The 25,305-nt window shown below is 46.7% G+C and overlaps 2 protein-coding genes across 7 annotated transcripts in view; both read left to right on the forward strand.

Annotated features, from left to right (window-relative positions):
- The first annotated feature begins 209 nt into the window (after positions 1-209).
- On the forward strand, positions 210-9,644 carry SLC23A3 (solute carrier family 23 member 3). Of its 3 annotated transcripts, XM_032278133.1 has the most exons (12): positions 210-877; positions 1,008-1,165; positions 1,280-1,377; positions 1,584-1,654; positions 1,861-2,042; positions 2,367-2,490; positions 2,642-2,756; positions 5,128-5,381; positions 6,490-6,595; positions 7,237-7,404; positions 8,721-8,816; positions 8,911-9,644. In XM_032278133.1, exons 1-12 carry the CDS (start codon positions 716-718, stop codon positions 9,204-9,206), a joined length of 1,830 nt encoding a protein of 609 aa, XP_032134024.1. In that variant the 5' UTR covers positions 210-715; the 3' UTR covers positions 9,207-9,644. The 3 variants fall into 3 exon arrangements, with proteins under 3 accessions (XP_032134024.1, XP_032134026.1, XP_032134025.1); XM_032278135.1 differs by lacking the exon at positions 5,128-5,381 and having other exon boundaries at positions 2,398-2,490; positions 2,708-2,756; XM_032278134.1 differs by lacking the exons at positions 5,128-5,381; positions 6,490-6,595.
- A 685-nt stretch (positions 9,645-10,329) lies between these two features.
- The window catches only part of NHEJ1 (non-homologous end joining factor 1), a 95,511-nt gene continuing 80,535 nt past the window's right edge, over positions 10,330-25,305 (forward strand). The window contains exons 1-4 of one of the 4 annotated variants that reach the window (XM_032278150.1): positions 10,330-10,676; positions 13,302-13,478; positions 14,003-14,215; positions 24,413-24,551. In XM_032278150.1, the coding sequence (XP_032134041.1) occupies positions 13,302-13,478; positions 14,003-14,215; positions 24,413-24,551 (529 nt within the window). In that variant the 5' untranslated portion in view covers positions 10,330-10,676. Of the gene's footprint in view, positions 10,677-10,739; positions 11,283-13,301; positions 13,479-14,002; positions 14,216-24,412; positions 24,552-25,305 lie in introns of those variants that run through there. The other 3 variants (XM_032278151.1, XM_032278148.1, XM_032278149.1) reach the window with 3 other exon arrangements.

Consider the following 25,305-nt stretch of genomic DNA (forward strand, 5'->3'; position numbering starts at 1 on the left):
TTTTTTTTTTGGCAGAGTCTCACTCTGTCACCCAGGCTGGAGTGCAATGGTGCGGTCTCAGCTCACTGCAACTTCCGCTTTCTGGGTTCAAGCTATTCTTTGCCTCAGCCTCCCGAGTAGGTGGGATTACAGGCATGTGCCACCACATCCAGCTAGTTTTTGAATTTTATTAGAGACAGGGTTTCACCACGTTGCCAGGCTGGTCTTGAACACCTGACCTCAAGTGATCCAGTTCGGCTTCCCAAAGTGCTGGGATTACAGGCATGCGCCACCACACTTGGCCCACAAGTTTCATTTTGAAGTAGTCTAGGGGCCTTGGTCCTGAAAGCGGTCAGGACTATAAATCGAATAGTGATGGTTTTAAATGGGAGGGAATGAAGTCTGCAAAATTTCCCCAGATTATTTTGAAGATCTCTTCTCCCCACGCCTCCTAACCTACTTTCTACAGCCTGGTCTAGGAGCAGGAAATCTGGAAGAAGATTCTTGGGGGAGGGCTCCAGAACTCAGCTTCCCAGTTAATGGCTGATGGAATTTACACAAGAGCTGGGCAAAGGTGAAAGGGCGGTGCCCAGCCCCAAATTCCTTATACCTTTGCTCCGCTTCATTGACACCCCCACCTTCTCCCCACCCCAGACTTCACCCAAACTCTGACCTCTTACTCTGTCTACTTAACTCTGGCCTCGGGCAGCCAAGACAAAGCATAAGGCAGGGCAGCATGAGCCGATCACCTCTCAATCCCAACCAACTCCGATCAGTGGGCTCACAGGATGCCCTGGCTTCCCTGCCTCCACCTACTCCCCAGAATCCCTCCACCCACTCTTGGGATCCTCTGTGTGGATCTCTGCCCTGGGGCCTCAGCTGCCTTCTGGCTCTGCAGGTAGGAGGCAGAGGTGCTGGCTGATGGCGTGTGTGGGGAAGCAGGTGTGTGTGGCACACGAAAGCCTGTGGAAGTATCGTAGGTATTTCCACCTCTCTGAAGACTGCCCTCCCCATTCCTCCACCTACAGCATGTCTTGGTCGTGGCTTCTCTGCTCTGTGTCTCCCACCTGCTCCTGCTTTACAGTCTCCCCCCAGGAAGACTCTCATACTCCCCTTCTCAGCTCCTGGCCTCCAGCTTCTTTTCATGTGGTGTGTCTACCATCCTGCAAACTTGGGTGGGCAGCAGGTGAGAGGAACCTCCCGGGAGAGAGGGGCAGGGTTCTGGAGGGTAGGAGAGGTCTGGGGGAGCTTTGTTGGCTGCCACATATTTCCAGACCTGCTGGGGCTGCTGTTCCTACAGGCTGCCTCTTGTCCAGGCTCCATCCTTAGAGTTCCTTATCCCTGCTCTGTTGCTGACCAGCCAGAAGCTACCTCTGGCCATCCAGACACCTGGAAACTGTGAGCACAGAGCAAGGGCAAGGGGTAAGGGTGGGGTTGGGTTCTCATCCAAGCGTGCAGGTGTAGGTGGGTGCAGGATTGAGATTGGGCAGTGGCAAGACTGAGACAATGTAGGGGGCTTGGACCTGTGCCAGGAGTGGGACTGTAGAGCTATGGGTCTCCATCCCATTCACCTTTCTCTTTTCCATGCCCCAAACTTTTCCTAGCCTCCCGCATGCATCTGTGTAGGAGACCTAGCTGCCATGACTTGGGGCACTGGAACACTTCTCTCCAGGAGGTGGGTGTCTAGAGGTGAGGAGGGATAAGGATGGTGCCAGGCTTTTGGAGGTGGGAGGGAGGGCTCTTGTTTCCATTATGCAGAGACTGAGATGCTCCTGGAAAGGAGCTAGGGGAGGAACCCATACCTAGAATTAGGAAGACCAGGCTGAGGCCAGTTTGACTGAGCAGAATGTTTTCTCTCCATCCTCTCCTCTCTTCTACCAGGTATCCGGAGCAGTGGTGGTATCTGGGCTGTTGCAGGGCACGCTGGGGCTGCTGGGGAGTCCTGGCCGCGTGTTCCTCCACTGTGGGCCCCTGGTACTGGCCCCCAGCCTGGTTGTGGCAGGGCTCTCTGCCCACAGGGAGGTGGCCCAGTTCTGCTCTTCTCACTGGGGATTGGCCTTGCTGTACGTTGAGTCCTGAGAGGCATGGGATGGTGCCTAGTGGGGTGTATGGGGGGACAGGGGGAGGGTAGAGCTGCTGGTCCTATCAGATTCAGCAGCATCTGGAATAGGGACATGTTTTATATTTGGAATCCAAGACTTTTCCTTGATTCATCTGTTCTGACTTTCATACTGTCTTCTGCTGTCCCTCAAGGTGCCTTCCTATTCCTTCCATGGGAGTTTCCTTCTCTGGGACAGCCCCTTTTATGGTATTCTGCCCACTCCCACCTCCTTTCCCATCCCTCAGGATGCCTGCTGCTCTAGCTCCTAAAGCCTTCTCTCTCCTAGGGTCATCCTGCTCATGGTGGTCTGTTCTCAGCACCTGGGCTCCTGCCAGTTTCATGTGTGCCCCTGGAGGCGAGCTTCAATCTCATCAACTCACACTCCTCTCCCTGCCTTCCGGCTCCTCTCGGTATGTGTGGGTCTGGGCAGGGCGTAGAGGTCAGAAGGGCTGCCCTGGAGTGCTCACTCCAGCCCCTACCTTTCGGCTTCTTTCTACCCCTCCAAGGCTGGTCGGAAGGCTCTGGGGAGGAGTTCTTTTCTGTCTCAGTCTCACCCCTCAGGTGCTGATCCCAGTGGCCTGTGTGTGGATCATCTCTGCCTTTGTGGGGTTCAGCGTTATCCCCCAGGAACTGTCTGACCCCACCAAGGCACCGTGGATTTGGCTGCCTCACCCAGGTGGGTTTTCTCCTTGTCCTCCATTCTCTTGCTCAAATAAAGATATCTATTAATTTGAACTCAAATTACTTAATGGATTTTATTTCTGAGTTAAATCCTGTGTTTTCTCAAAACATACAGGAGAGAATAATTGCCAGTCTAGGGGACAGACAATGCTAGTCCCTCACTGCAGGCGTTTTTTGTTGTTGTTGTTGTTTCTTTGTTCGTTTTTTGAGACAGCGTTTCACTATGTCACACGGGCTGGAGTATAGTGGCATGATCATATGCCTCAACCTCCCAGGCTCAAGTGATCCTCCTATCTAAGCCTCCCGAGTGACTGGGACTACAAGCGCATGTCACCATGCGGGCTATTTTTTTTTTTTTTTGTAGAGATGGGGTTTCACCGTGTTGCCCAGGCTGGTCTCAAACTCCTGGGCTCAAGTGATCTGCTTGATTAAGTGCTGGGATTACAGGCGTGAGCCACTGCGGCCCATCCCACCACAGATGTTTTATTTGGGTCAGTGTTAGGAGACACATCTATTGTTTCTGTAGCCCCCAATACTCACTACCAATACTCCTTACCCAATGAACACATTTATATTACCAGCCCCCATGGGCATTTGACTTGGCAACGTATGTATAAAGATTGCTTTTGAGGCATTGTATGTGAAATTTGCCCCTTCTTCAATTTATTTATTTATTTAATTTATTTTTTGAGGCAGGGTCTTGCTGTGTCACCCAAACTGAGATGCAAACTTGACTCACTGCAGCCTCAACCTCCGGGGTCCAAGCTATCCTTGTGCCTCCGCCCCACAAGTAGCTGGGATTCCAGGCGTGCACCACCATGCCTGGCTAATTTTTGTGGGTTTATTTGGTAGAGACGGGATTTCACCATGTTGTCCAGGCTAGTTGCTCATTAATTTAATAAGGATCTGCTGAGTGCTGATTATGTACTAGGCATATATTAGGGGACATAGTGATGAACATGACAGACACAGCCCTTTCCTTCACGGAGCTTACAGTCCATTGGGGAATACAGATGCTAATTAAAGAGTCATCCAAGGAAATATAAAATTGCCATTGTGGGAAGTGTAACCAAAGGGAGATACAGTGTGTCCTAAGAGCTAATAATGGAGGCCAGGCACAGTGGCTCACACCTACAATCCCGGCACTTTGGGAGGCAGAAGCAGGAAGATTGCTTGAGGCAAGGATTTTGAGAGCAGCCTGGGTAATAAAGGAAGACTCCATGTCTACAAAACATAAAAAGATTAGCTGGGTCCAGTGGCACATGCTTGTAGGCCTAGCTACTCAGGAGACGGAGGCAGGAGGATCCCTCGAGCCCAGGAGTTGGAGGCTGCAGTGTGCTATGATCGTACCGCTGCATTCCAGTACAGGTGACAGAGTGAGACCCTGTTTACAAAAATAAAATAAAATAAAACGCCAGGTGCCATGGCTAACACCTGAAATTCCAGCACTTTGGGAGGCTGAGGTGGGAGGATTGCTTGAGCCTAGGAGATTGAAGCTGCAGTGAGCTATGATTGCACCACTGCACTTCAGCCTGGGCAACAGAGCAAGGACCTGTCTCAAAACAAACAAGCAAACAAAAAAGCCTATAATAGGGAATTTGAATAAATCAGGGAGGTCAATAAAGATATTCTATTTTTTTTTTTTTTTTTTGAGATGGAGTTTCACTCTTGTCACCCAGGCTAGAGTGCAATGGTGTGATCTTATCTAACTGCACCTCCACCTTCTGTGTTCAAGTGATTCTCCTGCCTCAACTCCTGCCTCCCAAGTAGCCGGGATTACAGGCATGCGCCACCACACCTAGCTAATTTTGTATTTTTAGAAGAGATGGGTTTTCACCATGTTGGTCAGCCTGGTCACAAACTCCTGACCTCAAGTGATCCACCTCCTCAGCCTCCCAAAGTGCTGGGATTACAGGTGTGAGCCACTGTGCCTGGTCTAAGGAAAGATATTCTTGAGGATGTGATAATTGAGTTGAGATGGAAGAGATGAGTAGGGGCTAACTAGACAAAGGCAGGAGGGAAGAGCATTCTAGTTGCAGAAAACAGCATATGCAAAGGCCCTGTCGTGGCTGGGAGCACAGCAAGTATAAAGGCCTACAACGAGGCCACGTGGCAGGAGTAAAGGAAGTGAGGTGGTATGTGCTGGGAGATGAGGCTGCAGAGAGAGGGAAGGGCCAGACCGAAGAGGACCTTGTAGACCATGGGCAAGGGATGGGTCTTTCTCCTTCGAGTTCTGTAGTTTTGTCCCAAGACACTATCTTCAAAGACACTGAGGCATTTAGGATTCTTGGGGCACAGGCTGTTGGAGGCGGGGGGATACTCCTGACTTGAATCTGGCCCCAAAGCGGCTCCTTCTCCTTCCCCAGGTGAGTGGGATTGGCCTTTGCTGACACCCAGAGCTCTGGCTGCAGGCATCTCCATGGCCTTGGCAGCCTCCACCAGCTCCCTGGGCTGCTATGCCCTGTGTGGCCGGCTGCTGCATTTGCCTCCCCCACCTCCACATGCCTGCAGTCGAGGGCTGAGCCTGGAGGGGCTGGGCAGTGTGCTGGCCGGACTGCTGGGAAGCCCCATGGGCACCGCATCCAGCTTCCCCAACGTGGGCAAAGTGGGTCTTATCCAGGTATGTGGACCTGGGATGGGGTGGGGTGCAGCCAGCAGTGAAGGAGAGGGAAGGGAATTTACATTGATTGATTGCCAGCTGCACCCAGCACCTCACATCAACTATCTCACTTGGGGAGGTGCCTAAGATTAGACTTTGGGCTAAGAGACTGGGTAAGTGAACAAGTTACCACTGAACTCCTGTGCATGAGGCACTGTGCCAAGGCTGGGCGACCTAAAGTTCTGCTCTCTTGGGGACTTTGTGGAGGGAGAGGCAGACAGTTGAAGGAAAATAGTATCTTTTTTAAAAAGTGGGCCAGTCATGGTGGCTCATGCCTGTAATCCTAGCACTTGGGGAGGCTGAAGCAGGTGGATCACTTGAGGCCAGGAATTCAAGACCAGCCTGGCTAACATGGTGAAACCCTGTCTCTGCTAAAAATATAAAAATTAGCTGGGCATGGTGCCCTGCGCATGTAATCCCAGCTACCTGGGAGGCAGGAGAATCACTTGAGCCTGAGAGACATAGGTTCCTGTGAGCTGAGACTGTGCCATTGCACTCCAGCCTGGGCGATAGGGCAAGACTCCATCTCAAAAAATAAAAAAATTTTTTAAAAGGTGAAGGGGCCAGGTGTGATGGCTCACGCTTATAATCCCAGCACTTTGGGAGGCCAAGGTGGGAGAATCACGAGGTCAGGCGTTCAAGACCAGCCTGGCCAAGATGTTGAAACCCCGTCTGTACTAAAAATACAAAAATTAGCCAGGCATGGTGGCAGATGCCTGTAATCCCAGCTACTTGGGAGGCTGAGGCAGGAGAATCGCTTGAACTCAAGGGGTGGAGGTTGCAGTGAGCCAAGATCGCGCCACTGCACTCCAGCCTGGGCAACAGAGTGAGACTTTGTCTCAAAGAAAAAAAAAAAGATGAAGACAATTTCAGAAAGCAATTAAGTGCTATATAAAAAAATCAGTGTAGCAGGGTGGAAAGGAGGCACGTTTAGATAGACTGGCCAGGGAGGCTTCTTGGAAGAGTAATGTTTGAGCTGGGATCCAAATGATGAGAGGGAGCCAGTAAGGCAAAGACCTGGGACAGTGGAGGAAGTGGCTGTGTTTTCCAGTGTCTCTTCTTCATGCAGGCTGGATCTCAGCAAGTGGCTCACTTAGTGGGGCTATTCTGCGTGGCGCTTGGACTCTCCCCCAGGTTGTCTCAGTTCCTTACCACCATCCCGCTGCCTGTGCTTGGTGAGTGGATGCATCAACAGGGCTGGCATTGAACTGGTACTGCCCAGTGTGGCTCAATCAATTATTTAGGATGACATCCTTTCTTTCTAAATTGCTTTCCTGGATGGATGGATGGATGGATGGATAGATATGAGCATGTGTCAGCCTCAATTTCTCAGCCCAACATCTTGGTCTCTTGATTGGGCTTCTGGGCTTCCTGAAGAATCGGAAATCAGCCTCAGGCCAGGCGTGGTGGTTCACACCTGTAATCCCAGCACTTTGGGAGGCCAAGGTGGGCAGATCACTTAAGGTCAGGAGTTTGAGACCAGTCTGGCCAACATGGTGAAAACCCATCTCTACTAAAAATACAAAAATTAGCTGGGTGTGGTGGTGCACAACTGTAATCCCAGCTACTCGGGAGGCTGAGGCAGGAGAAATTGCTTGAATTGGGGAGTAGGAAGTGGAGGTTGCAGTGAGCTGAGATTGCACCACTGCACTCCAGGCTGGGTGACAGAGTGAGACTCTGTCTCCAAAAAAAAAAAAAAAGAAATCAGTCTCTTGGTTTTCTTTCCCCATCACAACCTGCTTGCCCTGCAATGCTCCATGCTATGTGAGCCCCCTTAACCCCTGCTGACCCCCTTGATTTCTTCTGTATGAGACAGGTGGGGTGCTGGGGGTGACCCAGGCTGTGGTTTTGTCTGCTGGATTCTCCAGCTTCTACCTGGCTGACATAGACTCTGGGCGAAATATCTTCATTGTGGGCTTCTCCATCTTCATGGCCCTGCTGCTCCCAAGATGGTTTCGGGACGCCCCGATCCTGTTCAGCACAGGTAGGTGGAATGGAAGAGGAGTTGCTCAGGAGCAGGAAAGCAAGGAGTTGAGGCTTCAGGCTCCCCTGACTCCTGGCCCCACAGCCTTCTCTGGGCTTTGGTGTAAATAATTCATCCATTTATTTAACAAATATTTATTGAGCACCATCCTAGCCATTCGGGACACAAAGATGCCTGCCTTTGTTACAGTATAGCAAAAGAGATGAGATGTGTAGGAAAATCACAGGGCAGGTTCAGATAAAGAGCTACGGTGCTCACTGGCAAGAGAGATGGCTTCTGTTTGAGGTGAGCCAGTAACAGAGCTGGTCATGAAGGACGGTAAGTTTTAAACATATTTGGTGAGAAGAAGGTCACTCTTGATGGAGGAACCATCATTTATACAAAGACACAGAAGTAGCAGGTCTTAGGATATGTCCTGAGAGCAGTAAATTGCTTAATTTGTCTAGAACAGTAGTTCTCAACTGGGTGATTTTGCCCCCATGGGGACATTTGGCAATGTCTGGAGGCATTTTGGGCTGTTACAAATGGAGGAAGGGGGGGTTGTTACTAGTGTTTAGTGTATAGAAAGATGCTGCTAAACATCCTAGAATGAACAGGACATACCCCTGCACCGGTACCCCCAACAAAGAATTATCTGGTCCAAAAATGTCCGTAGGACTGAGGTTGAAAAATCCAGGATAGAACATAGAGGAAAAAAAATGGGAGATGAGGCCGGGTGCAGTGGCTCACACCTGTAATCCCAGCACTTTGAGAGTCCGAGGCTGGCCGATCACGAGGTCAAAAGATTGAGACCATCCTGGCCAACATGGTGAAACCCTGTCTCTACTAAAATATAAAAATTAGCTGGGCATGGTGGCGCGTGCCTGTAGTCCCAGCTATTTGGGAGGTTGAGGCAGAAGGATTGCTTGAACCTGGGAAGCGAAAGTTGCAGTGAGTCAAGATCGTGCCATTGCACTCCAGCCGGGTGCCTGGCGACAGAGCAAGACACTGTATAAAAAAAAAAAAAAAAAAAAAAGAGCGATGAGAGGTTGCGACTTAAATACTAAGCTTTCTAGAGAAAGGGATCCTGGAGCAGTCAAAGCCTACATGGAGGGTATGTGGATGATCAGAACATAGGGTGTTGAGCAGAAACCCTGTGGGAAAGGCCTGGATTTGGAAAGTGGAGAATAGTGAGACAAAGGGTGAGGGGGATAAAATGACAATTCAGAAAGATCTGTCCTTAGTCCAAGACTTAGGTTTACATTTGCGAGAGTAAGATTCCTGGGCCTGGATATAGAATCAGAGCTCCCTTCCTGCCTGGCCCCAACCCTTCATAGGCTGGAGCCCCTTGGATGTATTACTGCATTCACTGCTGACGCAGCCCATCTTCCTGGCTGGACTCTCGGGCTTCCTACTAGAGAACACGATTCCTGGTAAGTTGAGGCCAGGCCCTAGCAGACTGGGGAATGGCCAGAAAGCCATCACTCCCCGGGTTGGGCAATGGCCTGACAAACCTCTCTTTTGCAGGCACACAGCTTGAGCGAGGCCTAAGTCAAGGGCTACCATCTCCTTTCACTGCCCAAGAGGCTCGAATGCCTCAGAAGTCCAGGGAGAAGGCTGCTCAAGTGTACGGACTTCCTTTCCACATCCAAAACCTGTGTCTCTGCATCCCCCAGCCTCTCCGCTGCCTCTGCCCACTGCCTGAAGACCCTGGGGATGAGGAAGGAGGCTCCTCCGAGCCAGAAGAGATGGCAGACTTGCTGCCTGGCTTAGGGGAGCCATGCCCTGAATCTAGCAGAGAAGGATTCAGGTCCCAGAAATGACCAGCACTCCTACTTCTGCCCTGGGTAGTTTAGCCCTAACTCATCTGCTGGAGAGTCAGCTCCAAGCTGTTCTTTCTCACAGGCAGAGGGTATATGTGTTTGTATTACATGGACCCACCTAGAGATTCCATTTCCCAATAGGGTGGGTTGCCTTTACTTGTCTTAATTAGGCCTAACTGTTCCAGAACAAAGGCCATGATTTAGTGGACCATAAATGAATGAGATTTTTGCCTGTGTACTATCAATGCCACTTGAACCCCAGCATTCACTTGAATACTTATTGAGCATCTTCCATGTGCAAGGTCCTGGAGGTAGATATAGATAAGACAGGGTCCATGCCCTCTTAAGGCATTCACGGGTTAAAAAGACCTGTGTAATTATGAAAATGCAAAGCAGAAAGCAGTCTGTAATAGATTAAAATAATGCTGTGGGAGCAAAGAGGAAAGGATAATGAATTCTGATTGGGGACAGTGGGAAAGGCTTTATGCAAGCAGCAGCACTGAGGGTGGCCTTGACAAGTGGGGAAGATTTTTGGTTTTGGAAAATGGATGTAGAGAATTTTTTAGGTTCGGGGTCCAGCTTGAGCAAAGCCATGACTTGTACAAAGTCCAATATAGCTGAGGCATTTGAAATTTCTCAGTAGTGAGGGAGCATAAGTACGGGAACGATAGAGAAATGAGGCAGGAGAGGTAAAGGATGAGGTCAGACTATGGGACTTATGCCTGGGAGGCGCCTTCCTTCAAATCTAGTGCTGGTGGAGGACCTGAGAGATTCTTGAAGTTCAATCCCTTCATTTTGTTAAAAGGAGACTGGGGCAGGGCGCGGTGGCTGAAGCCTGTAATCCCAGCACTTTGGGAGGCTGAGGCGGGCGGATCACGAGGTCAAGAGATGGAGACCATCCTGGCCAACATGTTGAAACCCCGTCTCTACTAAAAATACAAAATTAGCTGGGCGTGGTGGCGCGTACCTGCAGTCCCAGCTACTCGGGAGGCTGAAGCAGGAGAACTGCTTGAACCCGGGAGGTGGAGGTTGCAGTGAGCCGAGATTGTGCCACTGCATTCCAGCCTGGCGCCTGGTGACAGAGTGAGACTCTGTCAAAAAAAAAAAAAAAAAGGCTGGACAGGTAGGGGTGGGAAAAAAAGTGACTCGAGTTTGACGAACCCAAACCTGGGCTTCTCTCTCCAGCCATCTAGCCCGCTATTCTTTCTACTCTGCCAGCGTGACTACTAGCGGGCCACCCGGTCTCTCCTCCAGTTACCCAGGCCACTGCGGTGCTCCTCTCACATCATTGTCCCCGGCCCCGAAGCCCCACCCACGCCAGGCATAGGCCCCGCCCCTGTGTTTCAAAACCCTGCCTCCTCTCGGCGGGGGGGTGGAGATCGGCCTCTATTCTAGGCCTTTCGGTTTGCGCGGGCGGGCAGGAGCGCGTGCGTGCGGCAAGGAGGGTGGGAGCTCCCGCGGCCGCTGACGGTAGGTGGGCTCGTGCTGGAGGCCCGCCGGAGCCAGCCAGCGAGGGGCCGCTCAGACGCTGCGGGTTTGGCCTGGCTGGAGCGCTTTCTCCCAGGAGGGAGCGCGCGCTGCTGGGGACCCGGGCAGGCCTCCGGTGGTGGGCGGGGCCGCGCCTGCGCAGTCCGCCGGCTGCGGCCCGGCGTGAGTGGTGGGGTTACTCCTTGGCACCCTGTTTGGTACGACGAAGCTGCAGGTGGCCGGTTTGTTGCCCCTTGAAGGGTCCCGACCACGCCCCAGTGCAGCCAGTGCTGTAGAAATGGGAAGGCGGACGGTGAAGGCTCTTCTAGCCGGGGCGGATTGAAGCAGGACGCCTGGCGGCTTCTGGGGTGGGGCTTTTGATGATGGGACCTAGGGTTAGCGCTCTCCCAGGGGGAACTGGGCGGGGCCCAGCCTGAATGCTCTCTGGGGCCGTACTACCCTCTGCAGGGCTTCGGAGGAACTGCCCAGAGGGGTCTCGGCTGAGGAGCGGAGCTCGGTGTAGATAAACAGTTCTCGAGGGACCTCTCCACCTGGATGCCCCTCAGCGCTCCTCCTCTCAAGAGAACTAAACCCGTGAATCTAGTTAATGTGAAAGTTAAAGGCAGCCTTGAAGGCAAAATGAAAAGGGTGAAATATAGAGGCTTCGGACGCAGAACGGGACGCGTGTAGTGGGAGCAGGCAGCTGGGGTCTGGTGCCCAATGTAACATCAGGCCTTTTTATAGGGCCGCTTACTCCTGGCCACATTTTCAACTCCTCCCCCTTTAGCCAACAAACAAACAAAACCCATCAATTTGAGGGTTCTGAGCTTCCGGGCTTTCCGAAGGAATGGGCTAGAATAGTAAACCCAATTTTGGCAACTCTTAGAGTACACTGGGGAGTGCCTGTAAGGGAGATAAAAGGATTTGGCCACTTTATTTGTGTTTGTGACCTTTGGCAATGCGGAGCTCTTGTCCAGCTAGGACCAGCTTAATCATCCATGACCACTTCGGTCCCCGTAAGAGCAGGGTGTGGGAAATGTGACGGAAACACTCTTCTCCACACTCAAGATTTTGAGGCTGCCACAAATAAAAATCACCATATATATGTGTGTGTATGTGCGTATATATATATTTTTATGTCACAAGTTAAGTCATAAAGCCACATTTCGAAAACTAGGTTATGCTTGGAAGAATGATGGTTTAGATTGAGATGGAAATGACGTGTTAATCAGACTTAATAAGGAATTTCATTATTTATATTCTAAATTTTTCCTTCCTGGTACTTCTCCTCATTTTGTATTTGGAGACTGGAATAATGAAGGAAACTGTCATCTTTTTTTTCTCCGCCACAGGAAAAATAATCACATTCCCTGTCAAGCAACCATAGTTCTGTCTACTAGGTTAAGGCTACTACTTTAGCTGCTGGCGTAGGGGCCTCCAGGCTGTGCAGTTGGGCGTGATGTCATTGGTGGCGGTGCACTGGAGTGGGAACTTGGAGGATGAGTTCTGCGGAAGTTAACTCAGTCTTTACCTCTGTGATGTGCTCTGCCTTGTATTCATGACTTCCTAGTCAATCTGGTTCTTGTTGAAATGGAATTTAGATCTTTTCTGTTGCTCCTGGACAAAAGTTCTTAGCTCTTTTTTGTGTCGTTGATCCTTTTGAGAGTTTGATGATAGATATAGACCTCTTCCCCCTCCCCATGCATATATGCATGTATGCACAACATTTTCATACAATTCTAGAGGATTCACATGCATTGACTCTAGATTAAGAATCTCTGCTTTGGGATAGGCGCGGTGGCTCATGCTCATAGTCCCAGCATTTTGGGAGTCCGACGCGGATGACCTGAGGTCAGGAGTTTAAGACCAGCCTGGCCAACATGGAGAAACCCCTTCTCTACTAAAAATACAAAAAAATTAGCCAGGTGTTGTGGCAGTCACCTGTAATCCCAACTACTGGGGAGGTTGAGGCAACAGAATCATTTGAACCCAGGATTTCAGAGTCAGAGGTTGCAGTGAGCTGAGATCATGCCATTGCATCCATCCTGGGCGACAGAGCGGGACTCCGTCTCAAAAAAAAAAAAAAGAAGAATAATCTCGGTTTTAGGGATTTAAAAAAAATCCTGAGAGCTTCCTAAACTTTGTTTTTAGATAATGATCAAATAATTTGAATTTCCTGGCCCTGACACTATGATCTATATGATGTTTTATAAGACAAGAACTATTCCTTCTCTTCTAGTTCTGGGAAAGGACAGCAGTGACATAAATTTATTAGCAATGTGATAGAGATGGAACAAGAAGGGTTTAGGTTTCCACATTATGTTATAGTATTAGAAAGCAGACATACTTACATTAACAGAGGCTTAAACACTATGGAAGAAAGATTTTTTGCCCTCTAGGAATGTAATATGGAAAAAAAAAAACCCTCAAGATTTTAAATATACTTTTAGTGGCCAAGAGGTAGTAAGGTCAGTGCTCAGCTGATTGTATACTGGGAGAACATAAATCCATGCTTTCTATCAGGGAGGATTTTCTTGAGATTTTAGTTGATACAGAGTGGTTTGGGTGGTGCCCTTCCTAGGCCAGCATGATCGTGAGGCACTTTACTAAATTAGGACTTTCTTGCAGATGGAGGAACTGGAGCAAGGGCTGCTGCTGCAGCCGTGGGCATGGCTACAGCTTGCTGAGAACTTCCTCTTGGCCAAGGTTTTCATCACCAACCAGGGCTATGCCTTGTTGGTTTCAGATCTTCAACAGGTGTGGCATGAACAGGTGGACACTAGTGTGGTCAGCCAGCGAGCCAAGGTAAGTATGAAGAGAAATACTGCTGTGAGGTGGTGGGGGATCCCATTCTTTCCTGGTGAAGGTTGGGGATGTTAACGCCAACCAGCTTGCTGGCCTGTAGGTTCCGAAGGAAGGTTGAATGGGGTTGAGACAATTCCAGTTAATGTCCTGTACTTCTACCTATAGCCCTGGAATCTTCGTGTGTGTGTCTGTGTGTGTGTGTGTGTGTGTGTGTGTGTGTGAGAGAGAGAGAGAGAGAGAGAGAGAGAGAAAGTTTCTTTTTTTTTTGAGAGAGAGAGAAAGTTTCTGTGCCCCGTGTATGATAACATACATCATTTGATCTTGATAAGCCTTCTGTAAGTTCATCTTGCCCAAGGCAGAATTGTGAAGTAGGCCAGTAGATCTCTGTGACTCTCTCCTTTTTGGTTTCTTCTTTCCCCTTCCTCTCATGTCCTTTGTCTTCATGTTAACCAGGGCTTTCCATTGCCGTTACTTAAGACGTTTCCTTTTAGCACCCTTCCCCTGTACCACTGCTCTCTCTTTAGGAGCTGAACAAGCGGCTGACTGCCCCTCCTGCAGCTTTCCTCTGTCATTTGGATAATCTGCTTCGCCCATTGTTGAAGGATGCTGCTCACCCTAGCGAAGCTACCTTCTCCTGTGATCATGTGGCAGACACACTGATTTTACGGGTGCGGAGTGAGCTCTCTGGCCTCCCCTTCTGTTGGAATTTCCACTGCATCCTAGCTAGTCCTTCCCTGGTAAGTACAATTCGAATATGAGGTTGGGAGAAGGATGTCAGCTGCTTTGACATGAAGCTTTAGGTGCTTTTATATTTTTTGCAAATCTTGTTTGAAATTCTTCTCTAATCAGAAAACTTTCCTTGACTAGACAGAAGGCCGAAAGGATTCTTGACTGTTATATATCCTTTCCTTGCAAAAGAAGCAGAGTATTGGGTGTTTTTATGCATTCGTTTATTTATTCAGCATTTTAAAAGCATCTACTATGGGCTAATTGTTGGTTATCCAGACATGAAACAATATAGCCTCTTCCTGGAGTTCATAATCTAGTGAGACGACAGATAAATGGCAAATTATGATCAAGTATGATAGGTTCTTTGATTGCAGTAGACCCTGGATGGTTGAGGATTGGAGAAAACCTCTTTGAGGAGGCTGTTACTGAGGTGAGTTTTGAAGATGAGTAGGAGCTAGCTAGGAGAAAATAAATAGAAAAGTCATTGTAGGCAAGAGGTATAGAGATGTGTAAGTGTGGGGCACGTTTGGGAACTTCATGACTGCTGTGTAGATAGGAAGGCATGAGGAATGAGGGAGGCAGTGGCCAGATCTTGAAGGATTCTGAGTTTGGATTTTATCCCAAAAGCAACAGGATTCATTGAAAAACTTTAAACAGGAATTAACACGATCCAGTCCGTGGTTTGTCAAGATTATTCTGGCAAGAGGGTAGAATATGTACCACTGTTAGGTACCTTTCTAAACATTATCTCACCATTTAATCCTTACAACTGTCATTCAGGATAAGTATTATTATCCCTGTTTTTCAGAGTAGGATACTGAGATTGAAAGTCACTTGTCCAAAGCCATCAGCTTATGAATAAATGAGCTAGAATCTGAATCCCAGATTAGTGTGATCCAAAGCCTCATTTTCAAAGACTAGGAGAAAAATATCCTCTACTCACTCCTAGCTTTATGTTTCCCAAGAGATGTTATTTGAAATTCAGAGTGGATGTTAAAGACTAGTTTTTTTGGAATAGCAGACAGGGCTTCAGTCAGTAGCACTTAGGGGACAGGGTCTTCTTCGGGAGGCCTAAGGGTATAGATTTGTTAGCAGAGGGATCTGAAGGCAAGAGGACATTTTTTGTCTCTTCTCTCTCTCTTTTTAAGACGGAGTCTTGCTCTGCTGCCAGGCTAGAGTGCAATGGCTAGAGTGCTCACTGCAACCTCTGCCTCCTGGGTTCAAGCAATCCCCTATCTCAGCCTCCCAAGTAGCTGGGACTACAGGCATGTGCCACCACGCCTGGCTAACTTTTTGTATTTTAGTAGAGATGGGGTTTCACCATGTTGGCCAGAATGGTCTTGATCTCCTGACCTTGTGATCCACCTGCCTTGGCTTCCCAAAGTGCTGGGATTACAGGTGTGAGCCACTCCACCTGGCCTTGTCTCTCTTCTTTAGTTTCCCACAGGGGATGTGTGATACTTTGGCATCAATAGATGACTGGATAGAAAGACTTTTTGAGAAACTGTTTGCTGCTGTTTATTTTTGATCTGGAGCCCAGTAAAACTAGAACTGAGTGCCAGGGAATTACTTATCATTCATTTATGAGCTAATAAGGCCTATTAACAGTGCTTAGCATATACTCACATTTGTTGATTTCAATAGAATTTCTTGTGAAATTTTCCATCTTGCAAATAAAAATAAATAAATTAAATTAAAAATAAAGACATACAATTAAAAAAAAATCACACAATCTTGCATGTTCTTCACATGTACCCCGAAACCTCAAATGCAATAAAATAAATGAATGGGGAAAAAAAATTTGTAGAGATGGAGGTCTGTCTGTGTTGACCAGGGTGGGTCTCAAATCCTCACCTCAAGCAATCCTCCTACCTTGGCCTCCCAAGGTGTTGGGATTACAAGCAGGAGCTGGCCCCATCCCATACTTCGTTTAACACTTTTAAACTTCCTAAGTAACACCAGGGGGCAGTGTTTCCTCAATAATGTTTATTCTGGGCCCAAACCATTCGGGCAGCCTTTGGGAATCTGTAGCAATAGCTAGTCTCCTTTTTCATTACATGGACCTAGAAATTCGGAATATGTAATGTAATTGTGAAGGCAGTTCTCCTTGGAGGCTGATGGGCTCTGATAGTTTCTTTTTCCAAAAGAATACAGTAAGGAACACTAGTATAATGATATGATAATTGGAAAAAAGTATGTAAGGAAAAACTAGCTATTCTAGGCAAATTCCTCTAATTGGAGAAGTACAATAAAGGAAAGAGACAACAGGGTTTAGGGAGGGGTGAATCTTGATTTGCCATAGAAAGAAATTAGCTTTGAATAATTGATGAACTATTGTGCTTTAAGTTAAAATAAAATACTTATAATTAAAAGAAGAATACTCTCATAGGGAAACCCCTGAACCTGAGAAAGCTTTATATGGAAAAAGTTAGAGCCAGTGTACACTGGTAAGGATGTAGGTGGATACTATTTCAGGTCTGTGTGTATGTCTGTAAGGTCACACAGTCATAATTTTAGTTTGTAACTCATTCTTGTGATTGTTTTCATTTAATTTTTTTGAATGAGTAATTCTTGAAAAAGGCAAACATTTCAAACAACATTTAAGTGTATACAGTGAAAAAAATAGATCTTTCTACCCTTTCTCTAGTCCCACCTTTTCCTTCCCTAAAGCCACTACCAATATCAGCTTCTTGTGAATTCTTTTTTGTTTGTTTGTTTGAGACAGAGTTTCACTCTTGTTGCCCAGGCTGGAGTGCAATGGCAATGGCGCAATATCGGCTCACTGCAACCTCCGCCTCTTGGGTTCAAGCAATTCTCCTGCCTCAGCCAACTGAGTAGCTGAGATTACAGGCATGCGCCACCACACCCAGCTAATTTTGGATTTTTAGTAGAGATGGGGTTTCTCCATGTTGGTCAGTCTGGTCTCAAACTCCCGACCTCAGGTGATCCACCTACCTTGGCCTCCCAAACTGCTGGGATTACAGGTGTGAGCCACTGCTCCTGGCCATGAATTCTTAAAGCTATATATGTACATACTGTATTTTATCCTCATATGACCAAATATATATCTGTGTAGTTGTACATTTTTTTACAAATAGTATCATGCTGTACACAGTGTTGAGTACCTTCTTTTTTTCACTTAATTATAGAACTTACCCACTGATTCACTTGACTAGCCTTAAAAAAAAAAAAAGGTCAGGCGAGGTGGCTTACACCTGTAATCCCAGCACTGTAGGAGGCCAAGCGGGCGGGGGGTGGATCATGAGGTCAGGAGTTCGAGACCAGCCTGACCAACATGGTGAACTAAAAATACAAAAATTAGCCAGGTGTGGTGGTGTGCACCTGTAATTCCAGCTACTCAGGAGGCTGAGGCAGGAGAATCGCTTGAACCCTGGAGGCAGAAGTTGCAGTGAGCCAAGATTGTGCCACTGTACTCCAGTCTGGCGACCGAGTGAGACTCCTTCTCAAAAAAAAAAAAACCTTGAAATTATTCATATCAACACATTCAGAGGACCTGCCTTTGTGTTTTTCAATGGGAGTATAGCATTTTATTTAATGAATGTTATTTAATTGATCTACTCTTAGTAGGCACCTAAGTCTTTTGTTGTTGCATACAGTAACCTTGTATTTACTTTTTCTGCATGTAAATGTGTGAGTAAATTCCCGGAAGTGAAATAGCTGGGTCAAGGTATATTTGTATCTTTTAATTTTGCCAAATAACATAATGCCAAATTGTCTTAAAGAGACATGCAGCTTAACTCCTTCCAGCTATACAGGAGAGAGGAGAATACCTGTTCCTCATACTTCTCCATCACAACATACTTACATTAACAAGCTCATGATTCCTAAGTCTACAGGGTATTATGGAATATATTAGGTTTTGGGTCTCTGTTTGCTTGTTTGCTTTCTCCCTCCCTCCTTTTATTTTGAGATGAGGTCTCATCATGTTGCCCAGGTTGGTCTTGAATTCCTCAGCTCAAGCGATCCTCTCACCTTGGCTTCCCAAAGAGTTGGAATTACTGGCATAAGCCTCCGTTCTTGGCCCCAGGTCTCTGCTTTCTGACACTGAGTCCATCTTCATTTATGACAAACTTCATCTCTTCCCCTTTCCTGTTGTCTGTTCTTTCTAGTATCTAATATAATTCTTGATATTCCACATTTTGGCTTTCAGGTTTGTCACATCTTTGGACATTTTATGTTTCCTAGGAGCCACATCCAAAGGTTTCTTAGTGGCAGGAAGAGACAGGTTTTGGAACCAGCAGACATGAATTTGTAACTCAGCTCTGCCACTTTGAGACTGCTTGTATTAATTTGGATAAGTGCTGAATTTTTATGATTCAGTTCCTTCTTCTGCAAAAGAAACCAACCACAGCCTTACCGTCGAGTCATGAGGCTTAATTAAAAGAACATATGTAATCTTACTTATGTTTAGCATTACAGTGGACTGTGAGAGCAAATATTTCAACTCTATAACTTTTCTTTTTAAAAGAGATGCTGGGGCTGGCCATAGTGTCTCATGCTTGTAATCATCACACTTTGGGAGGCTGAGGCGGGCGGATCACCTGAGGTCAGGAGTTCAACACTAGGCTGGCCAACATGGTAAAACCGCATCTCTACTAAAAATACAAAAATTAGCTGGACGTGGTGGTGCATGCCTATAATCTCAGCTACTCAGGAGGCTGAGGCAAGAGAATTGCTTGAACCCAGGAGACAGAGGCTGCAGTGAGCAGAGATTGTGCTATTGCACTGTAGCCTGGGTGACAGAGCGAGACTCCGTCTCAAAAAAAAAATAATAATAATAAAATAAAATAAAATAAATAAATAAAAGAGATGCTGGATATGATGGCTCATGCCTGTAATCCCAGCAATTTGAGACGCCAAGGCAGGAAGATTGCTTGAGACCAGGAGTTTGGGACAGGCGGGGCAACAGTGAAACCCCTATCTACAAAAAAAAAAAAAAAAAAAAAAAAAAAGCTGGGGGGGGGGAAACATGCCTGTAGTCATAGCTACTTGGAAGGCCAAAGTAGGAGAATCACTTGAGCTTAGGAGTTCAAGGCTGCAGTAGGCCGTGATTGCAGTACTGTACTCCAGCCTCACTATATCACCTGATACGATTCATCTTGATCTTTTTTGTTTGTTTGTTTATGAGATGGGGGTCTTACCATGTTGCCCAGGCTGGTCTTGAACTCCTGGGCTCAGGTGATCCTCCCGCTTTAGCCTTTAGAGTAGCTGGGATTACAGGTGTGCACCAGCACACCCAGCTTCATTCATCTTGAGATTGAGACCGGTCATTCTGCTCCCCTGCTAATGACTTACGGACATTTCTATGAGAAATCTGAAGACTTTGGGGGAAAATTATAAATAGCTTTTCCTCTGAAAAAGATTAGCAGCTCCTATTTTTATATCTATTATTCTTCCTATTATACTTCCTATTATATCTATGTATTTTCCTAACCTCCTTAACTGTTGTGAACTCTTTGATGGCAGAAGCTTGATAGGGTCAGAGTACATATTAGGAACCCAGTAGATATCTGTTGAATTGACTGATGAGCTGTCTATCTTCATATATTGCTGTCTATAAATTAAAGGGAGTGGGCTGGGCATGGTGATTCACAGCTGTACTCCTAACACTTTGGGAGGCCAAGGCAGGTGGATCATGAGGTCAGGAGTTCCAGATTAGCCTGACCAACATGGTGAAACCCCATCTCTACTAAAAAATACAAAAATTAACCAAGCCTGGTGGCATGTGCCTGTAATCCCAGTTACTCAGGAGGCTGAGACAGGAGAATCGCAGAAGGTGGAGGTTGCAGTGAGCCGAGATTGGCCACTGCACTCCAGCCTAGGTGACAGACTACATCTCAAAACCTGAGAAAAAAAAAAAAAAAAAATTAAAGAGAGTGTCCCTGCCATCCTAAAGCACTTCAGGATTTTTCCTTACAGTGTCTGTGGATTTGCTTTGATCTATTTATACGTTATTATTGTTATTTGAGATGGAGTCTCTCTCTGTCACCCAGGCTGGAGTGCAGTGGCATGATCTCTGCTTCTCAGGTTCAAGTGATTCTTCTGCTTCAGCCTCCGGAGTAGCTGGGACTACAGGTGTGTGCCACTATGTCTGGCTAATTTTTTGTATTTTTATTAGAGATGGGGTTTCACCACATTGGCCAGGCTGATCTTGCATTCCTGGCATCAATCGATCCATCCGCCTTGGCCTCCAAAAGCGCTAGAATTTACACATGTTATCTAGTCTCTCATATGCTCATTTAACACATATTTTCAAGATTTCTACTCAGCATTAATTTAAGGCTATCTGGTCTAAGGGAAATAATTTTAACGTTCATCTAACTTTGAAATGAGTTATACCTCAATAATTCAAAATGATGTAATCCAATCCTATGAAATTATTTTAACAGTTACAATATTTACTGATAAACTTTTTTTAAACCAAATAGACATTGGGGTCTGATAGATAATTTCAGTTGCCTGATATGGCATTATCATATTTAATTAGATACATTAATTAAAAGCTGTTCCTTGTCATGTTTCATGTTTCCTATATAATATTTACTATCATTCAAAGAAATTGCTATTGAGGTAGCCATCCAGAGGGAAGCTGGTTATTAATTTAGGAGTTTCTGTTGTTTAAGTGTCACAGATTGGATGGTGTTGCTGCTTGGATAGTAATGACAGTTATTTTAATTTAACTCATCAAATATTCATTGTCATTTATACAAGTGTTTGCTTGTTTTTCCTCCTGACCTACCTTAAACAGTACCAAACTTTTTTTTTTTTTAAGATAGGATCTCACTCTATCACCCAGGCTGGAGTGCAGTGGTGCGATCTCAGCTCACTGCAACCCCTGCCTGCTGGGTTCAAGCAGTTCGCCTACCTCAGCCTCCCAAGTAGCTGGAAATGCAGGCACGCCTCACCATACCTGGCTAATTTTTTGTGTTTTTAGTAGATGTGGGGTTTCACCATGTTGCCCAGTCTGGTCTCAAACTCCTAAGCTCAAGCAATCCACCTGCCTCAGCCTCCCAGGGTGCTGGGATTACAGGCATGAGCCACCATGCCTGCACAGCAGGACCAAATTTAACAAAACAATTCTTAGGAAAGAAGATTGAGTGTAGAGCAGATACATTTTTCCAAAACTGAACTTCTGCCACATTCTGAACATTACTTCCTAGAGGGCGAAGTTTTTACTCAGGACCTCAGTTGGGAGACAGTGCCGGGGTGAGATGGGCCGTGTGGTGGAAGGAAGGGTCTAGTATCTATAGCTGGACTTTATTTCCAGCCTTCCCCTCTGTACCAGAACCCTTCCATTTCTTGGATGTTGGTGTTGGTACAAAAGCTGCCACCGCTGACTTCCTTTCTTCCCACCTCCCCACATCCAGTCATTTCTCTTCTAATCTAACAGAAATGTGGAAAAAAGTCTTTTCCTCTTAATTTGAGCCAAAGCACAATTAGAGTTTTTAGTAGTAACTTTTACCTGGAAAATGAATGGAAAATGGAAACACAAAGGTCTGAAAAGTCCAGACGTCTGATCTGGATCCAGATGAGTCTGGCTTGCACATCTCATGGGACACTCTAGTACTTCTTCCTCATCTCAAGCCTGTTGGGGGTATCTTGTCTAAACGTACTCCTGTTTCACGTCTAGGACAGGGGTTGGCATATGATGGCCGTGGGCCAGTTCTGGCTTGCTGCCTGTTTTTGTAAAGCACTGTTGGAACACAGCCACCTGATTTGTTTACATATTGTCTGTGGCTGCTTTCGTGCTACAACAGCAAAGTCAAGTAGTTGCAACAGGGACTGGATAGGCCACAAAGCCAAAAATATCGACTGTCTGGCCCTTTATAGAAAAGGTTTGCTGACCTCTGATCTAGGGCATTTCTTCTTTTTAGTGCCTCCTTTAGTTCATCTCCTTAGGGGAAGGGAAAGGAAGTCTGATAACATCCCTTAGTCACAGATAGATTATTCATTATTTTATTTTATTTTATTTGAGACAGGATCTCGCTCTATCCTTAAGGGAAGGGAAAGGAAGTCTGATAACATCCTTTAGTCACAGATAGATTATTAATTTTAATTATTTTGTTTTATTTTGAGACAGGATCTTGTTCTGTCACCCAGGCTGGAGTGTAGTGGCATGATCTTGGCTCACTACAACCTCTGCCTCTTGGATTCAAGCTATTCTCGTGCCTCAGCCTCCTGAGTAGCTGGGATTACAGTCGCATGCCACCATGCCTATCTAATTTTTTTTTTTTTTTTGAGATGGAGTCTTGCTGTGTCACCTAGGCTGGAGTGCAGTGGTGCAATCTTGGCTCACTGCAACCTCCACCCCCCAGGTTCAAGCAGTTCTTCCTCAGCCTCCTGAGTACCTGGGACTACAGGTGTGTGCCACCACACCCAGTTAATTTTTGTATTTTTAGTAGAGATGAGGTTTCACCATATTGGTCAGGCTGGTCTTGAACTCCTGACCTCGTGATCCGCCCGCCTCGGCCTCCCAAAGTGCTGGGATTACAGGTGTGAGGCACCGCGCCTGGCCCTGGCCAATTTTTGTACTTTTTGTAGAGACTGGGTTTCACCATGTTGCCAAGGCTGGTCTCGAACTCCTGCACTCAAGCAATCCTCCCACCTTGGCCTCCCTGGTTATTTTTTTTTTGACAGGTATTAACCATTAGGACACCTTGCATCAGTGAATTAAATGATTATTGTATATAGCTATACATTATCATATGACAGTATCACCCTATTTATATGGCAGTATGGCTGTGTTTGCATTATTCTTACCTCTTGTTAAAAATGGGGTGTGTGTACCAGGCATGGTGGCTCACGCCTGTAATCATAGCACTTTGGGAGGCTGAGGCAGGTGGATCACCTGAGGCCAGGAGTTTAAGACCAGCCTGGCCAACATGGTGAAACCTGTCTCTACTAAAAATATAAAAATTAGCCAGGCATGGTGGCGCCTGCCTATAATCCCAGCTACTCGGGAGGCTGAGGCAGGAGAATCGCTTGAGCCTGGGAGGTGGAGATTTCAGTGTGCCAAGATTGCACCACTGCCCTCCAGCCTGGGTGACACGAGCGAAACTCCGTCTCAAAAAAAAAATAATAATAAATGGGGTATGTGTAGAGTGGATTGGCTTATACCTTCCTAGGCCAGTTCTTGGTAGCTGGCTTGCTTCTATGATAACAATTACCTTCGACTGTGCTGCATTTGTAGGAACAGATTGAAACTCCAGACTCCTTCTGAGCTGTCATGGGTCCTGAAACGGCTCTTGGTGTCTGGATCTAATTTGGCCTTCAAGGATCTCTACCTTGTGTTGATTTTTGTCTTCTGTTATGCTTTAGCTAGTGTACACTATTTTTGCCACATTTACTTTCTTGAGGGCTACTTGGATCTTCTGCTTTTCTTGTTTGTTTGTTTTCTTGTTGTTTTGAGATGCGGTCTTGCTCTATTGCCCAGGCTGGAATACAGTGGCATGATCACAGCTCACTGCAGCCTTGACCTCCTGGGCTCAAGTGATCCTCCCACCTCAGCCTCCGGAGTAGTTGGGACTACAGGTGCATGCTACCATGCCTGGCTAATGATAAATTTTTTTTTTTGGTAGAGTTGGGGTCTCACTATGGTTCTCAGGTTGCTCTTGAACTCCTGGGCTCAAGTGAGTTCCTACCTGGGCCTCTCAAAATGCTGGGATTACAGGCATGAGCCATCACAACTAGTGGGATCTTTTTTTTTTTTTTCTTTTTTTTTTGAGACAGAGTCTTACTCTGTCACCCAGGCTAGAGTGCAGTGGTGCGATCTCAGCTCACTGCAACCTCTGCCTCCTGGTTCAAATGATTCTCGTGCCTCAGCCTCTTGAGTAGCTGGGATTACAGGGGCCTGCCATCATGTCCAGTTAATTTATATATTTTTAGTAGAGATAGGGTTTCACCATGTTGGCCAGACTGGTCTTGAACTCCTGACCTCAAGTGATCCACCCACCTTGGCCTCCGAATGTGTTGGGATTACAGACATTAGCCACGGCACTGGCCAACTTCGTAATATATTTAATTATTGTATTTGTGTTTACATTCATGTAAATGGATTACTTGGCTATGAAATAATAAGTTTCTGCAAGAACATTTATTTTTCAGTCTTTTTTATAGCACTTAATATTGAATTGGAGAGTACTTTATAAGACTGGTTTGGCTAATTGATATCTCTTTCATCAAAGGTCTCCCAACATTTGATTCGTCCTCTGATGGGTATGAGTCTGTCATTGCAGTGCCAAGTGAGAGAACTAGCAACATTGCTTCATATGAAAGACCTAGAGATCCAAGACTACCAGGAGAGTGGGGCTACGCTGAGCCGAGGTGAGAGGACATTCTTGGAGGAGTAGTGTGAGGGGTGGTGTAAATAGTCAAAGATTCTTAGGAAAGGGGGAGACTTACTTGCATTAGAGAGGTGCTTCCCCCAGGGTGGGTGCTGGGTACTAACCAGAAACTGGAGTCTTGATACTAGGTGACTTTTCTTTCTGTACAGGTGGAGTCTTGCTCTGTCTCTCAGGCTGGAGTATAGTGGCATGATATCAGCTCACTGCAAATTCTGCCTCCTGGGCTCAAGCGATTCTCTTGCCTCAGCCTCCTGAGTAGCTGCGTTTGTGAACGCATGCCACCATGCCTAGCTAATCTTTTGTATTTTTAATAGAGACAGTTTCATCATGTTTGTCAGGTTGGTCTCAAACTCCTGACCTCAAGTGATCTGCCTGCCTTGGCCTCCCAAAATGCTGGGATTACAGGAGTGAGCCACCGTGTCCGGCCTAGGCAAACACTTCTCTGCCTTGAGTACCTGGCTGGAGCCCAAGTAGCCAATAGAAGCTGTAACCGAGTTCAGACATGCCCTAGGCAATGGCAGGGAAAGGCTTTGGAAAGGAGCCAATAGCTCTGCAGAATTGTACCAGAGCAACATAGACTTGGGAGTTTAGGAAGCTTCATGGCTCCAACTTCAGAATAAACGTTCAATTTGGCATTTGTTTTTGTGGCAGGAAAAACTTCTAGAGCAGATGCTGCCACCAAACCTGCCATTTGTTGCTGATCACCCTCTCCCACTACTGTTTGCCCACATGCT

Source organism: Sapajus apella, unplaced genomic scaffold, assembly GCF_009761245.1.
Source record: "Sapajus apella isolate SASKATOON/1434 unplaced genomic scaffold, GSC_monkey_1.0 scaffold10, whole genome shotgun sequence".
Lineage (NCBI taxonomy): Eukaryota > Metazoa > Chordata > Mammalia > Primates > Cebidae > Sapajus > Sapajus apella.

Coding starts and splice junctions, on each gene's coding strand:
- SLC23A3 (XM_032278133.1), top strand. CDS start 716: ATGAGCCGATCACCTCTCAATCCCAACCAACTCCGATCAGTGGGCTCA. Junction 1,655..1,860: donor GGAACACTTCTCTCCAGGAG/GTGGGTGTCTAG, acceptor CTCTTCTACCAG/GTATCCGGAGCAGTGGTGGT. Junction 8,817..8,910: donor ACTAGAGAACACGATTCCTG/GTAAGTTGAGGC, acceptor TCTCTTTTGCAG/GCACACAGCTTGAGCGAGGC.